Genomic DNA, 15,926 nt, shown 5'->3' with positions numbered 1-15,926 from the left:
CGCCGCCGGCTAAAAGGTCGGCCGTCGTTCTGAGGCCCCGGCCTTAGTCAAGTCCGGCAGCCGAATCATCGTTGCGGTTAGAGTCGGCGTGCGCCACGCTTCCGACCAGCTGGCTCGGCGCTGCTCGCCGACACGCGCGCCTCACTCTGAGGACCTGCTGACGACGCTCGCGCCTCTGAGCGGACCGACGGCGCGGCTGCATGTGCAGCGGCCATTCGATGGGGCGCGTCAAGGTGGTCGGACCACCTGAGGGCCAGGTCGATGCCGGTGGGCCGGCCACGTTCGGACCCGGGAGCCGGCGCCCAAACGAGCCTTAAAACACGCTCAGGCGGCGCTGTCCGCCTGAGCGGCGTGAGCGGCGTGCTGGGCGTGCTTCGTGGCGTGCCCAACACCGACCGAGTGGTATGACTTCGCGGCAGCATGGCGTGGCCTATAAACTAGAAGGCTGGGCGGGAGGGCCTAACTCTGCAGCGATTAGTGATGTGCCTATCTGTGTCGACGGATCGCACGCGTAATGTGTTATCAGCCATGACCAGTTGGCGCCGGTATTGTTGTGTGTTTGTTTGTGTACGTGCGTGAGGTGTGCGCATGTGCGACGGGCGTGTGTCTGATTTCAGAGTGGATTCGGTTTATTGCCAGCGTATCGCCCCGCGCGCAGTGCTGCGTGCCGGCGCCAACGTCGGCCAGCGCGTCTGCCCGTCCGGCCAGCGGCGCGCCGCCCACCTGCGTGACATTCGCCCCCGCCTGCGTGCGCCGCTGGCCGACTATTCGGTCAATGTCGCGGTGGCGGACACGTCTCCTGGCCGCGCGGTGGCCCGCACTGGCCCGATGAGCAGCATCGATCTGTGCGACGCAGGCTGTTTGCACGCCGGCGCAGGGTGGGTGGGGAGAGGCGCGACCGCCGCCGGCGGGCAAGCCCGACGCACTCGGCGGAAATCGTCCGAGCTGCTCCGCGCTGCCGGCCGGCGGACGCTCTTCTGACGAGCGTCGGCTTCTGCTGGACAACTCGTGGGAGGTGTTCGAGCATGGACGCGCTGGCCAGCCAGCGCATCGGCCAGCCAGAGGGTCGGCGTGTTGGGGCCTGCGCTCGCCGCGCGTCCCCGGACCTGGCGCCGGTCCCGCGCTCCACCGGCTCGCACAGTTCCGCCGCCGATCCCTGGGGTGGCTGCGCTCCGTGTGGCTGATTGGACAGAAGAGCCTCGGACCGAGGCGGCTGAAGCCGTCATACGCACGCCTGTTAAGCCGTGCGTGTCGAGATCGGCACCGGAGGCTGGCGTCCAGGCAGGCGTCGGGTGACGCGACATGTAGGACGACCGCGCCACCTTCGGGCGATGTTGTTAGGTGGCGGACCGTACCGCCACGCGTTGGGACGTGTGGGACGCCCATCGTGAGGAGGCTGACAGTGTCACCAGGTGATGGGCGGCCATTACCAGATGCTGCGCGGTTGTCAGCTGGTGTTGAACGGCGCTGGGCGGCCATTGCTGTGCGTGAGTGGGCCTCGGGCTCGGGTTTTTTCCGCGGCCGACCCGTTCGGCTGCGCGTGACGGGCACGGGTGGTTGATGGCCTTGCCTGGTTGTCTTCCTCTGCAGCCAGGCAGCGGCGTCCGGTGATCCCCTGTGGGATCGGACGCGCGCAATGGAGCTCTTTTCCAATAATGGCTCACTACCGATGTCGCCCAACAATGACAGCTACTCCATAACGTGAATGTTTTTCTTTGTCCTTTTTGGCGGGCTCGCTTTCCTTACACAGAGAATAAGCATGCAGAGTCTGCGAATGTTCGCTGTGTCATGCCTTGAGCAAATCTCTCTCCTGCTCAGACGGATACGCAGACACTGTGGTGACCGGCAGCACGCTCTTCACTCGTAAGTCATGGGCATCACTGGCGAGGCGTTAGTAAAACCACTGTTGATGTACGCTTCTATGCGACTGCCTGCTCTGCGGACTCCTGGGGACGACTGCTCGCCTGCTCTCCTGGGGACGACTGCTCGCCTGATCTGCGGACTCCTGGGGACGGCTGCTCGCCTGATCTGCGGACTCCTGGGGACGGCTGCTCGCCTGATCTGCGGACTCCTGGGGACGGCTGCTCGTCCGCCAGCACTGTGCTCGCTGACCCTGACATCTTGTGTTCCAGTCTCGGAGCGACTCACTGGCCAGCGTGTACTCGGCGGGCGAGGCGCGCTACGGCACGGTCCCGGTACGCGGTGACCTGGAGCTGGCGCTGCAGTACAACTACCAGCAGAGCGCGCTCGAGGTCACCGTCAAGCAGTGCCGCGATCTGGCCGCTGTCGACGCCAAGCGCAACCGCTCCGACCCGTAAGTACCGGTCGCGCCAGCAGGACGGGACGGGACGAGACGGGACGCGACGGGACGCGACGGGACGTGACGGCACGGGACGGGGACGGGGACGGGGACGGGGACGGGGACGGGGACGGGGACGGGGACGGGGACGGGGGCGGGGGCGGGACGGGACGGGACGGGACGAGAGACGGGACGGGACGTCGGGTCGGGACAGGACGGGACGGGTCAGGGGTCGGGTCGGGTCGGGTCGGGTCGGGTCGGGACGCTGGCCTCAGCCTCCGGCGGCCCGGTACCGTGGTCGCTACTCCATCGATTAGGCGCGAACTCACACATGTCAATGGCTGTATTTTGCTATGAAATTAATAAAGCCAGGCAGTTACCCTCGTATTTGGTCGTGCCGGTCGCTCATTTAGTTAGAGCACCTGCCTTCCGATTCATCCACCCCGACTGGGGTAGTACCGAGTCACTGTAAGCGATCGCAATGAGTCCGTGGACTGCGATGGGCCTGCGGCCGGCGGCAGCAGCCGCGCTAAAGGTCAGGTGGCTTCAAAGGGCAGCACGGACCGTGCCGAGCATTGCGGCACGTTGAGCTTTCGTCGCAAAATTGTACTGCTGACCTGAAATTTTGCGATCGGGTGTTGGCGCCAGGGGTTTACAAACAAGCTATTGTTGATATGGACTGCGGTCCGGAAAATCCACCAATCGAAGGGCCTTGAAGTAATCAAAGGAATATATCAATGAAAAGCAAAGGGCCAGCTCGTGGAAGGCTGTTTTTACTCATTCGCAGCTTTGATGAGCCATGATTGCCCGGCCGCCTTTGCTTGGCGGTGGCGCTACTGTAGGTTGCCACCAAGGCTTCACGACGCACCCGGGGGCAACGCGTCGCCTGTTTCTTTCCCCGGCAGGAACGACAAGTATGGCGCATAACCGGGGGGCGATATTCTTCCTGTAGTCCGGTTTGGCGACATTGTTGCTCGCGAACAATGTCGCCAGGCTGTAAAGCGGTTAGCCAATGCTGGCTGATCAAAGGTGCAGTAGCTGAGTAAAAGGCTGCCCTTGCACCGACATCATATTTCAATCTAGACAGCCCTACCCCCCACCCCCCCCCCCCCCCACACACACACCGCTTACATGGCTCAGACTAAGTTGACAGGCAAACAAATATCAACGTTGGGACCGAAAGCTTGTTCTATCTTCGAATTGTTTCATTTTATAGTAAACCGCAATGCAAGTGTTGGCATGATAAGGAGCATGATTTGCCTCATGAAAACGTCGACCTTGCCAGAGTCCGCGCCCATTTCAGAACGTACCTAAGCGGCGTTAGGCTTGTGCGCTGTACAGGCGCCGCGCGCCATGGGTCCCGCGTTTATTTGGGTCGTGTCAGCTCTTGAAGGGACGTGTCGCGGCGGGGAAATGATGATGACCGTGGAGCCGCGGGGTTGAAGGCAGTGATGTACCGCGGTTACGGTGATGTTGCGGTGCACGACGAAATTCCGTTTGCGATGTGTCCGCCTAAACACTGCGCATGGTCGCACCACCACCGGCCCGTCAGACTACCACCAGCCCGTCAGACTACCACCTGCCCGTCAAAGACCACCACCGGTTCGTCAAAGGCCACCATCGGCCCGTCAAAGACCACCACCGGCCCGTCAAAGACCACCACCGGTTCGTCAAAGGCCACCATCGTCCCGTTAAAGGCTACCACCGACCCGTCGAAGACATCCACCGGCCCGTCATGGACCGAGAGAGATCCTTTAAAGCCGCGTGCCGTCCAGAACCGTCCTGACTTGCAGATGAGCACCTGCTTGCGTTGTTATGCCATGAGACTCACGTGACGGCGCGACCGTCGGCCATCTGTTTTGGACAGGCGACGAGTGACCGCGGCCTGCTATGGAGCATATAAGCCAATATCTCGGCAGAGGGGCAATCCTTGCGTCAGCTTGCCGGGCCCTATCACCGCGGTGGTCGTGTTGCCAACCCCCCGATGGTGGGATTCGACAAGGCCGACAGAGCCAGGGCGCTGATGAGGCAATTTCAATCCATCGATGGTTTTGGGCTGGCGTCGCGCGTGAGTCCTTGTCGGTTCTTCCTTTTTCGGAAGCGGTGATGTGTCTCAACGGCGAGGCATTCTCTGCGCTGTACAGACGGTCGGACATCTGACGTCCTGTGACGCCAGACAGACGGCGGTACGACGGGCGTGTTAATCCGGACACCAACAGACGGCGGGGACTACGGGCGTGTTGGTCCGGACACCAACAGACGGCGGGACTACAGGCGTGTTGGTCCGGACACCAGCAGACGGCGGCGGCACTACGGGCGTGATGGTCGGACACAAACAGACGGCGGGACTACAGGCGTGTTGGTCCGGACACCAGCAGACGGCGGCACTACGGGCGTGATTGGTCCGGACACCAACAGACGGCGGGACTACCGGCGTGTTGGTCCGGACACCAACAGACCGGCGGTACGACGGGCGTGTTAATCCGGACACCAACAAACGGCCCGGCCACTACGGGCGTGTTGGTCCGGACACCAACAGACGGCGGTACTAGGGGCGCGATGGTCCGGACACCAAACAGACGGCGGTACGACAGGCGTGTTAATCCGGACACCAGCAGACGGCGGGACTACGGACGTATTGGTCCGGACACCAACAGACGGCGGGACTACGGGCGTGTTGGTCCGGACACCAACAGACGGCGGTACGACGGGCGTGTTAATCCGGACACCAACAGACGGCGGGACTACGGGCGTATTGGTCCGGACACCAACAGACGGCGGGACTACGGGCGTGTTGGTCCGGACACCAACAGACGGCGGTACGACGGGCGTGTTAATCCGGATACCAACAGACGGCGGGACTACGGGGCGTGTTAATCCGGACACCAACAGACGGCGGTACGACGGGCGTGTTAATCCGGACACCAACAGACGGCGGCACTACGGGCGTGTTGGTCCGGACACCAACAGACGGCGGGACTACGGGCGTGTTGGTCCGGACACCAACAGACGGCGGGACTACGGACGTGTTGGTCCGGACACCAAACAGACGGCGGGACTACGGGCGCGTTGATCCGGACACCCACAGACGGCGGGACGCGTGGTCGGGTCCGCCGATGACGCGGTCGGATTGTGCCCGCTGATTGGTTGCCCGCCGCGTGATGCCTCCCGCGGCCCAATAGCCGTCGCATTCCGACAGCTGGCTGCTGCTAACAAGGCCCTGTGCTGCTAATGACATCAGGAAGCGTCGAGATGTCTCCGCTTAGGGGCTGGGATATCCGAGAGCCATTTGTCACAATAATTATGCCTCTGCTGTTTTTCGTTGCACGACGTTGTTTTTGCGGTCGCGCGCTGGTGCCTGGTGGCCGTTTTTCACAATAACTAATGGGGTGTTGCCAACTTAGATGAAAAATTGTAATACGTTATTCACGTCCTATTGTAACCCGTTTATGTTGTTACGATTAATTCAAACCACAACTTTGATAAAATTTAATGGAATTTGGTATTGTAGATCGTCATGTGTGATTGGCTCGCATGAGCTGGTGAGCCAATTAGGCCGGAGCTAAAATTGTTTGTTTTTGTTTCAGCTATGTGAAGGCCTATCTGCTACCCGACAGATCTAAGAGTGGCAAGAGGAAAACAAAGACGAAGAACATACGCTGCATCCCGTGTTCGACGAAGTGCTCAAGGTGGGGGCAGACCATTATAAAATGGCCCATGAACCACACCGCTGTTCAAAATCATGGTTATCTGACAAACTGCCGGCATGCGCTGTTACTGAACATCTACAAAGCTGTATTCTTGGCTGTTGGATGTCCACCTACTCACCTGAGACGCCCACCTGTGCCTGTGGCTGATAACGCAATCGTCTTTAACCATTGTTCCATTGTCGGCTTATAATGGCTATCGTTTTACCGTGTCAATGTGCCTCTCAACTGTCTACCTGCGCCTTTGTTTTGCGTTTTGTGGACAGACTGAGGCCTTTATCGGCCTTCTTTGATCGGCAATAATTTGGTCACGAATGATAATTGTTGGAAATTTCTCAGATGGCTGGCCAAAGTGTACTGCAGAAAACGTGCACTCTGGTAGGGGTCAGTTCGCCCCCTACACAAGGCTTTTTCCAAAATAGCTGCGAAATGGTGTGGCGTAGCCACGCCAAACTACGTATTGCCGTTGGCACCATAATGCTGATACGAGTGCCAACGTCCAGTGAAGACAATTCCTTGGGAATCTTTCCAGCTGATGCGACAGTGGAGTGTTAGACAAAGCCATGCAACTTTGAGATGATCTTTTAGACAATGCACCTATTGAAATAAGAATGATGACTCATTTGTTATCATGAGTCAGATATGAAGGTTGATCAAGGTCAAAACCAAACTGTTTCTGCTGGAAAGCTGCATTTGCAACCTAGTTATCGAAGCCTTTTTCTAATTCCTCGATCACAAGGACGTCAACAGATTTCTCAAGTTAACTGCATGTAGGCCAGGGACGCTCAGTGACCTAAAACTGCGTTCAACCTTTTGCTTTTAGGAACATGCCATCTTGAAATGATCTTGACGCTGACTTGGAAGTCAAGTATCAAAATTGTCTGGCCGGTTTTTGGCCACTTGGGGTTCTAAATGCCCAAAACGGTCGCTGATCTGGCATAAATACAACTGACATTTTGCTTGGGAGCGGCATCTTAGTTAAACTGGTTGCGTGGGAAGGTCTGGGGACACTTGTTTGTGCAACATCGATTTTAAGTTTGACCTTGTGTGACCCCATCTGACCCGAGGGTCACGGCCCAGGGCCCTAAAAATATGACTCAGACGAGCTCGTACAAGCTGAAATCTAGCGTGGCGATATGGCTTTTCTAGTTCTCTCAGTTACTTGCATTTTAGCGGTGATGAATTGACCCTGCCCCGACTCGAGCGCATTGTATTTAATCGGCCATCTGGGCGCGTAATCATGACCGTTGCTTCCTGCATATACACGTCGTCCAGTCGGAGCCACGAGATATGGCAGCTATGCCCGACAACGCTCACCCCGTTGCGTTGATCCGTCTCCACTCGTCCCATCACCTCATACCCTTCCTTTGATCCGTCTCCACTCGCTCTATCATCTCATACCCTTCCGTTGATCCGTCTCCACTCGCTCCATCACCTCATACCCGTGCCGCGCATCTGTCTCCGTCTGTGCGTCTGTGCTGGCCGTTCGCTCTGGCAGCCTGTGCGCTGACCCTGATGTGACCCGGCCGTCGCCTCCGGCAGTTCCCCGCGGTCGTGGCGGAGCTTGACAGCCGCACCCTCTGGGTGACCGTCTGGCACAGCGACATGTTCGGCCCGCAACGACTTCCTCGGCGAGCTGGTGCTGCCCATCGGGCGCCAGATGTTCGAGGACAGCAGTCCGCGCTGGTACACACTCCAGGAGCGCGTAAGTCGACCCGTCGGCGAACGCGGCGTGCCTTGTGGCCCGGCTGCTGGCCGTGGGGCAGGTGTGGCAGGTCTCAACACGTTTAGAGCTCGTGACTGGCGAGAGAGCAGAGGGCCATCGGTCGAGATATCCGCGCGCCCAACGCCATCTCGTGGAATGGGGCGTAACGCGACCAACGACGTGGCCGTCGCAGATGTGGCTTTTGCGACACCGCCAGCGGTCCTGCAGTGACTGGGTTGTGTGAGGCTGGGCAAGAGGCGTGGATGGGCTTATGACGAGATGAGCCGTGTGACCACCCACGAGTTTCTCACAATGCCCTTGAACGCTGACTGGACGCTATTGACTATGTAGGATGAAGCAGGTCGGTGCCCGACCGAACTGTCTAAAAGGTAGGCCTTGAAGGATTTTCATGAGCATCCCCCAGCCAAGCCATCGCAGCACTTTTCTAACAACCATGCGTCGCCTCTTCCAGTTGTCCTACTTAGAGCCTTGTCTTCGCTTTAGTACACTCACGGCTGTCCCTGTACCACAGCGCAAGGAGTTGATCCCGGCTTAGTCTTCGCGATGCCGCACATTTTGATTCAGTTTCGTGGCCGACCTTTATCCGCTTGGGACTGGCGGCGCGCCGCGGCAGCCCCTGCCGGCGACAGCACCTGCGCTTCTCCCTCCCACGCAGTGATGCCCCGTGATCAGCCGACCGCCGCTGCGCTGTATCGACCGGCGGCGGCCGTCTATCGCGCGCCGCTGCCCCGCGCCGCCTCCTCCTCCCGAGCCCGCCTCCGCCGGCATTAGCATGACCGCAAGCAGCCAGCCCGAACCGGAAGCGGCCACTTCCGGCGGCGGCGGCACCTTCACAGGGGCACGTGCACGCGACGGGCGCAAGGGGAGTGGGATTAGTCGCTCGTCGTGCGCGACGCTGCCGGTTTGTGGTGGTTGGGGGCACGTGCTGCATCGTGCCGATACAGAGCCCGGTTTCGGGCGTGTTGTGTGTGGGGCTGCATGCGATTTATGTAATTATTTTCAAGGCACGTGATAACCTTGAAAAGTGAAAGCGTACTCCTTGCAGGGACATCTTTTTACCTTTTAGACGGGGATGCGCATTTGGCTGGCCTCCTTACAGTTTTGTACGTATTGTGTTGCGCGTGCCTTACTTGCCCGGCTCAAAAATTCAGATTGTTGCGGACTATAATTTTTTTTTTAAAGCTGTGGCCATACGATAAGTATGTTTTTTAGAAGGGCTCCTCGATATGTTTGCTTTGACAGGCTTTTTTTCCGTGAAAAAGCAAGCCACTGACTGAAAAAATCTAGTCAGATTTTGCGATGAATGCCTTTTTCTGAGACAGTTTTCCACCGCACTTCACTTTAATTTCGGACACTCATGGAGCCGACCCAGAATCTACTGAGGGCATGCGACTGAGCCTTTGTCTGCTGCCGGTGATTCCCGATGCCATAGTGTGTGCGACAGCTTGCCCGTGACTGGCTATGCGATAATACGTGGCTACATACAGACTGTAAGTGTCCCGGTGAATGGAAACCTTGGTCGCCGCATCGCGGCGCGACTGTGGTGGCGTATTACTTGTAGTGTACACTTGTACTATGCAGGTGGTAATTGACGCTATGACAGTGGGTACAAGTGGTCCGCGCACCAAACGAAGCCAGACCCACCATTAGCCGTGGAAGGAGGAGTCGATGTTATCGTGAAGGCTCGTGCCTACCGATCGATGGCGGTAATATGACGGAGGCTTGGCCCGGCTTATGGTGAGCCGCGTAGGCAGCCCAACCCTGTTGACATGGTGATTAAGGAGCGGTGATCATGGACAGCCAGCTGCTGAAAGCCCGGTCAAAGCTGGGGATCCCGAGCATGCGCATGTCTAGCATCTGGTGGCAAAAGATAGGCGTTCTTTTTCAGGTACGCATGCCAATGATTATATATATATATATATATATATATATATATATATATATATATATATATATGTGTGTGTGTGTGTGTGTGTGTGTGTGTGTGTGTGTGTGTGTGTGTGTGTGGGTGTGTGTGTGTGTGTGTGTGTGTGTGTGTGTGTGTGTGTGTGTGTGTGGTGTGTGTGTGTGTGTGTGTGTGCATGAATTAACGATAAAACACGCATTTATTGCTTTACATATATATATATATATATATATATATATATATATATATATATATACACCAGAGCACTGTGATGAGAGAGAATGGAACCCACGTGGTGTTGACTTCCCTATGAACCCCTTCATTACTCCTCGATTTAACCACGAACACGTTTTTTCACTCGGGGGGGTGGGGGGGAAGGGCGAGTCTTGCCCCACCCCACCTCACCCACCCCACATCCCCGTCCCGAGCGCAGCCCTGCTGCCCCCGGGCTGTGAACTGATCGGGCTATTGTCCATATCTTGTTATCATGTTATTGTGTCGTTCCTTCAAATGGGAAATACACCAGCGCTGTGGTGTGGCCGTGCCTCCGGTGTAACACAGCTTTGGATCCAGGCATGGTAACATCCTAAGTACTAGGCTGAGATTGGGAATGTCAGACCTGAATGCCCACCTGTTCAGATCCAAAATCCAACTACACTTAGTCCATTTTGCTTGTGTGACTATCCATACGAAGACCCTAAACACTTTGTACTGAACTGTCCTCGCTATCATGAAATCCGACTTTCAATGCTACGTAAAACTGATGGTATCATTCTGAACTTTTCTGAGCTCACTCACAACGAGCAACTAAGTATCTATCTCAGAGGCAACGTTTTACAGGATCGCAATGGGCAGCACATAGCAAAAAATTTTCCAAACATTTCTTTTTCAGACCAAACGATTTGCCTAAAAATTTCTAGCTGGCGCGGGCAGCAGACGGGCTACTGGGTGGCGTTTCCGGGCCGAGTGTCCGCCGCCGGCCCGAGACGGCTATATGTGTAGACTGGAGCGGCGGCGGGCGCCTGGCCCGTGGCTGCTTATGGATCGGGCGAGCGAGCGGTGTGTCGCGAGTTCCCTGGCGGCGATGACCAGATCTTGTTATTGTTAGAAGAGACGCCCAGATCTAAGCGTTTCGCTTATGCGCCAATCCAGTCATCATATTATGTACTGCTTAATGTCCATAATCTCAAATAAACATCATATCAAATCAAATAAATCGTGTCCAGGTTCTCCGTAAGCTGGCGGGAAGTGGTCTTCGAGACTCGGCCGCGTCTGCTACCAGACACATCCAGTGTATTTCCGCGCCGCACGCCACAGCCTGTCCTGATCCCTGTCCGAAAACAAATGTGATTTTCAGAAGGGCATTCTGTATGCTTACCGAGTGTTACATATTTGAGCGTGTGGCACGTTATGGTACAAACAGGTATGTGGTTGTTCATCACTTTTTGGTCCATACGATGCGACTGCTGCCAGAGAGTGGGAACGAATTTACGCCATTGAAAGGGCTGGAATTACCAGGCAGGGTAGACGGCTGACGACATTTGACTCATTAAGGACAGTAAAGCGGACCTATTGCGACGACGCATATGTCAACAACTCATATTCTGACGCAGCAAGCACGTACAGAACAATCCACCAATTCCAGGGTTTGTCTTTGCATAGTTGAGTATTTTACAGCCGCTAGCTAGCTATTGTCCGGCACTCAGAGGTATTGTTTTTCGGCTGGCGCACAGTTTGCCGTCGACAGGCCAGCGTAGGTACAGTTACCGTACCACGACCGGCCCCGGCTCAGCCCTGACAGCGGGGAAGACTCACCTTCGCTCAGGACACTCAAACAGGGGCCTTCTCCTTTGCCCTCGTGATCTCCCTGGTGCCGACAGCCTTTGTGTCCAGTGCGTGTGTGCTGATCTGGGATTTGGCCGAATATAAATCAGGATGACCTTTCATACTTTTTTTTCCTTGGCAGCTTCATATTTTACCACTTATTTTGCGACTGCAGCCTTCTCTTCCTCCCCAGTATCGGCCCAGTTTTTCAAACCTTATGACAAACACTTCCAGTTTTCAAAATGGAGTAGTTCAGTTCTGCAGCCTTTTCAGTGTAAGATCCAGCTGTTTGACAAAGTTGACCGTTGCACTTGCTAAACCTTTTCAACTTATTTAGATAATCTGCATCGCTGTAAAACAAAACACGGAGACTTTAAAATGCCTCTGCCGTGGGGCGAAAACACTGTAGATCCTGCGCATTGGTTGCAGGGCTGGGGTTTTGCGTTACCCACCATCCTGCCAGGATGAGAGGCAGGCAACGCCATTTAGCCTCAGCAACTGAGTGCTTCGTAAAGCTCCAATGACGACATAGGGTAGAGGTTCCTGGCCGTCCTGTCCATCTCTTGACGCCGCAGAGAAACGTGTCCGCGTTATCTCTCGCGCCGGAGACGCGCCTGACCGCCTCATCTCTCGCGTCACGGAGATACCTGACCGAGTATCTCTCGCACCACAGAGACGGTTGACCCCGTTATCTGTCGCGCCACAGAGACGCCTAACCGCCTCATCTTTCGCGTCACAGAGCGAGATCCAGGAGGAGATGGCCGGCCACCACGGCGACGTGATCGTGGCGCTCAAGTACACGCCGCCGGACGGCAGCCTGGGCCGCAAGGGCCGCAAGACCAAGGGCCGGCTGCACATCATGATCAAGGAGGCCAAGAACCTGGCACCGGTCCGCACCAACGGCTCGGCCCGACCCCTTCTGCAAGTGGTGAGTGACGGAAGCGCAGCGGGGCCAATGGCCGGGATATGCGGTGAGGGTCGGGAGGGCCAATGGCCAGGGGCATGCGGTGAGGGTCGGGAGGGCCAATGGCCAGGGGCCTGCGGTGAGGGTCGGGAGGGCCAATGGCCGGGATATGCGGTGAGGGGCGGGAGGGCCAATGGCCGGGGCATGCGGTGAGGGTCGGGAGGGCCAATGGCCAGGGGCATGCGGTGAGGGTCGGGAGGACCAGTGGCCGGGGACCACGGTGAGGTTAGGGATGACCAATGGCCGGGGGCCTGCTGTGAGGATCGGGAGGGCTAATGGCCAGGGTCTGCTGTGAGGGTCGGGAGGACCCATGGCCGGGGCCTACTGTGAGGGTCGGGAGCACCAATGGCCGGGTGACTATGACTATAATGACTAGGACGGATATGGACTATAGTGATATATATATATATATATATATATATATATATATATATATATATATATATATATATATAATGCAAATAAACTATAGGACTGTAATGATAATGATCAGGAACCCACTGTGAGGGTCGGGACACTCACGGGCTATGGCTGGCGCCTGAAGGCCAGCTCCGCGTCACGTGCGTCGCTCAGCCGCCACCCGCAACGTCTGCACGGGGCAGCTAGTTATGTTAAAATGACATCTCCGTTGGAGCCAACTTCCGCTGTCTACACTCAAAGATAAATGCCAGCGATTTTCACGCAGATCCCAACTACGTCAAATGAGTTTGTTCAGATGACAGGGTATGTTGCTGGCTATGGGTAATGACAGTGCGGTGAGTAATGTTACGGTGTCTAATCTCATTTCACTAAAAGACTGGTGCAAAAAAAAACGCGAAAACTTTGCCTAATAAGCGGCTTATGAAAGTTATCGCTTCCGTATGGCTCTCATCTCGATGGTAGTTATGGCACCCATCTCCGGTGTACATGGCATTATCGTCACTTACATGGAAATAAAAGACAAACGTGATGGAGCATTGACTACTCGGCCATGATCTGTGTACGTAAAAAGTACGTCAGAAGTTGATCTATGGTGTGGACTATCGTGTGTTGTCGGCTTCTGACCATTGGCGGCCGCGTGCGGCAGCTACCTTCTGCCGGACAGAAAAAACAGCAAGCAGAAGACGTCGGTGGTGAAGCGAACCACGTGCCCGCGATGGAGCGGCGCCCTCACCTACGACAACGTCAGCCTGGGAGAGCTGCGTGAGCGTGCGCTCGAGCTCACCATCTGGGATCACAGTCTCACCTCCAACGAGTTCCTCGGCGGTGCCCGCTTCAACACGGGTTCCGGTAAGGAGGGCAGAAGATGCGGCAAGATGAGGGGGGCGGAGAGGGCATGTCCCATCCTGCGGGCTGGCAGGGACGAGATGATGATTTTGCCCCCACAAATTTCGGGAGGCCCCTTTTGCTTAAACTAGAGGTTTTGTAACTGTACTTTAGACCAAGGAGGTGCATGGTTCAAGACGATAGTTTCTGAATCAGGAGAGCCTTCGATGATCTATGTAGCATATGCTCTGGATGAAGAAGCCCTATCCTGTATTGAGGATAGGAGCCTTCCTTATAAATGCGACATCTTCGCTGGCACGAGAGGTCCACGTTAAAGACCAGGATACCAATCCAGGATACCAATATCAAGAGGTCCTATTCTTGAATGAGAGGTCTCATTATATAGAGAAAATAGGGGCCATATTTAGGAGCCTTTTTATTGGGTAGGTAAGCCCGCTGTATTAGTTAGAAGTCCCTGACCTGAATTGTTCTCATGGTCGATGTGTATGTACACGGATATATAATGCAGCAATTTGATACGAATGGCTCATGCATCCAGCACTCTCCTGGAATACGACACCGCCCAGGAGGCAACGCCGTTGGAAGGTCCACGTTGTCCAGGAGAACCCCTAGAAAATAATACCCCACCCCCAAGTCAACACCTGTGGCGCCGCCTCTGGTCCAGGGTTGTCCAAAAACTCTCACAGCCCCGGCACTGAGAATGCAGCACCCTTAGCAGTAGTGAATACTTAGTTCTGAACTATGGTTATAATTGTCCATATTGCGACAGGCTGAAACGGGTTTAATTATGTGAAGCAGATATGCTGCAGGTATTCTGATGGCCTGCTCCCATGGCAACGGTTTTTCGGGTTACTTTTTCGTATGAGTGTTAACTTTCGTAACGCCTACGGTTTCGTTCCATTGTACTAAGGGCGGCCTGGTGCCAGTTGATTTCGACCGGCGTTTGATGACATTTTGAATCGATCTGCCACTCTTCCATAACACAGGACTACTTTTCGAAGGACTGGACCAGAGTAGCGGCTCCACGTCGCGTGGTGTTGCTTGGAACTCGGGCTGTGGCAGCTTCTCGGTGAACGGTAGCCATGCAACCTTTTACAACGTGCACCCATTCCGATGGAACTCCGCCACATTTGATCGGACTAAATGCACGGATCAATAGACCGGTTGACTGGACGCCTTATTAAGTCCGAATAGTAAGCAATGGATCGTGTTTCTATCGCTGCGCCAATTCTTCACAGGGAAGCAGCACGGCAAGCCGGTGGAGTGGATGGACGCGGCCGGCCAGGAGGTGGCGCTCTGGGAGCAGATGATCGAGCGACCCGGCTACTGGGTCGAGGGGGCCGTGCCGCTGCGCTGCTCCATGGAGCGTGCCGTGCCCGTCGACAAGTGACTCACGCCGGCCGCCTGCGGCCCACCCGCACCACATCAGGATCTCTGCCCGCTACTAGTGTCCCCTTGTAGTTATCTGTCGGGCCAGGGCGGGCCGTCGGTGGCGCCCGCGGCGCCGTGCGACCCTCGGAGTCAGACCGGCGCTCGCTGAAGCCGCCGCCGCCGCGCCGCGGCGGCGGCCTCAATGTCAGCAGTCTGCCCCGGGCCGGATGTGTTCCATGTCGGCCGGTGTGGCGCCGCCGCAATGTGTCATTCCAGTTGTGATTGGGCCCGGAATGCGAGTGATTTCCTATGGTGATTCTGGAGCGCGCGCCGCTCGCGGGCGAGTCCGCGAAGCGACCACGCGTGGACGCGTCATGTCGTGGCACGTGCCGACTGCCGCACGGGCCCGGACGGGGCCCGGCCGGGCCGCGCGCCGGCGGCGGCTCGTGTTATCTGTGATAGCCGGCGGTGCGGCGCGCGGCGAGCGGTGGGAGCGCGCGTGGCTCGCGGGCGCGCCCGGCCGACGCTGTGTTCTCCTGCTGGTCGTCAGCCCGCCGGCAGCGATCCCGGCCGCCGCGTGCTGCCCCTGCACTGTATCTGTGTCAACGCTGCGTCCACATATATATGTATATGTAATACAGTATCATCGTTGAGGACGGCCGTAAGACGTGAATGCGATGTAACGTTTTAGAGCGTCCGTGTAGCCATATTTGTAAGTGGTGTTCAAAACCGTAAGAGGAAAGCTGCGTAATTTATTAAAATAGAATTACCTACTCAGCCAAAACAAAAAGAAGGCTGAAGTGGACCCTGTGAAGAGGAAACTACATGTAGAATACTTGGTCGGCGTAACAGAGCACGGAGAG

The 15,926-nt window shown here is 56.4% G+C and overlaps 1 protein-coding gene across 1 annotated transcript; it reads left to right on the top strand.

Annotated features, from left to right (window-relative positions):
- Positions 1-218: 218 nt before the first annotated feature.
- On the top strand, positions 219-15,716 carry LOC119102296 (synaptotagmin-like protein 5). Its single transcript, XM_037225663.1, is given in 10 exon segments — positions 219-257; positions 2,133-2,314; positions 5,887-5,948; positions 5,951-5,988; positions 7,549-7,620; positions 7,622-7,711; positions 12,202-12,372; positions 12,374-12,390; positions 13,493-13,695; positions 14,931-15,716. Coding segments are annotated over 10 exon segments (1,026 nt in total). The 3' UTR covers positions 15,083-15,716.
- The last annotated feature ends 210 nt before the right edge of the window (positions 15,717-15,926 follow it).

Source organism: Pollicipes pollicipes, unplaced genomic scaffold (assembly GCF_011947565.3).
Source record: "Pollicipes pollicipes isolate AB1234 unplaced genomic scaffold, Ppol_2.1 Scaffold_5724;HRSCAF=6776_pilon_pilon_pilon, whole genome shotgun sequence".
Taxonomy (NCBI): domain Eukaryota; kingdom Metazoa; phylum Arthropoda; class Thecostraca; order Pollicipedomorpha; family Pollicipedidae; genus Pollicipes; species Pollicipes pollicipes.
The sequence above is the reverse complement of the archived record's forward strand: the minus strand, read 5'-3'. Positions and strand labels throughout refer to the sequence as shown.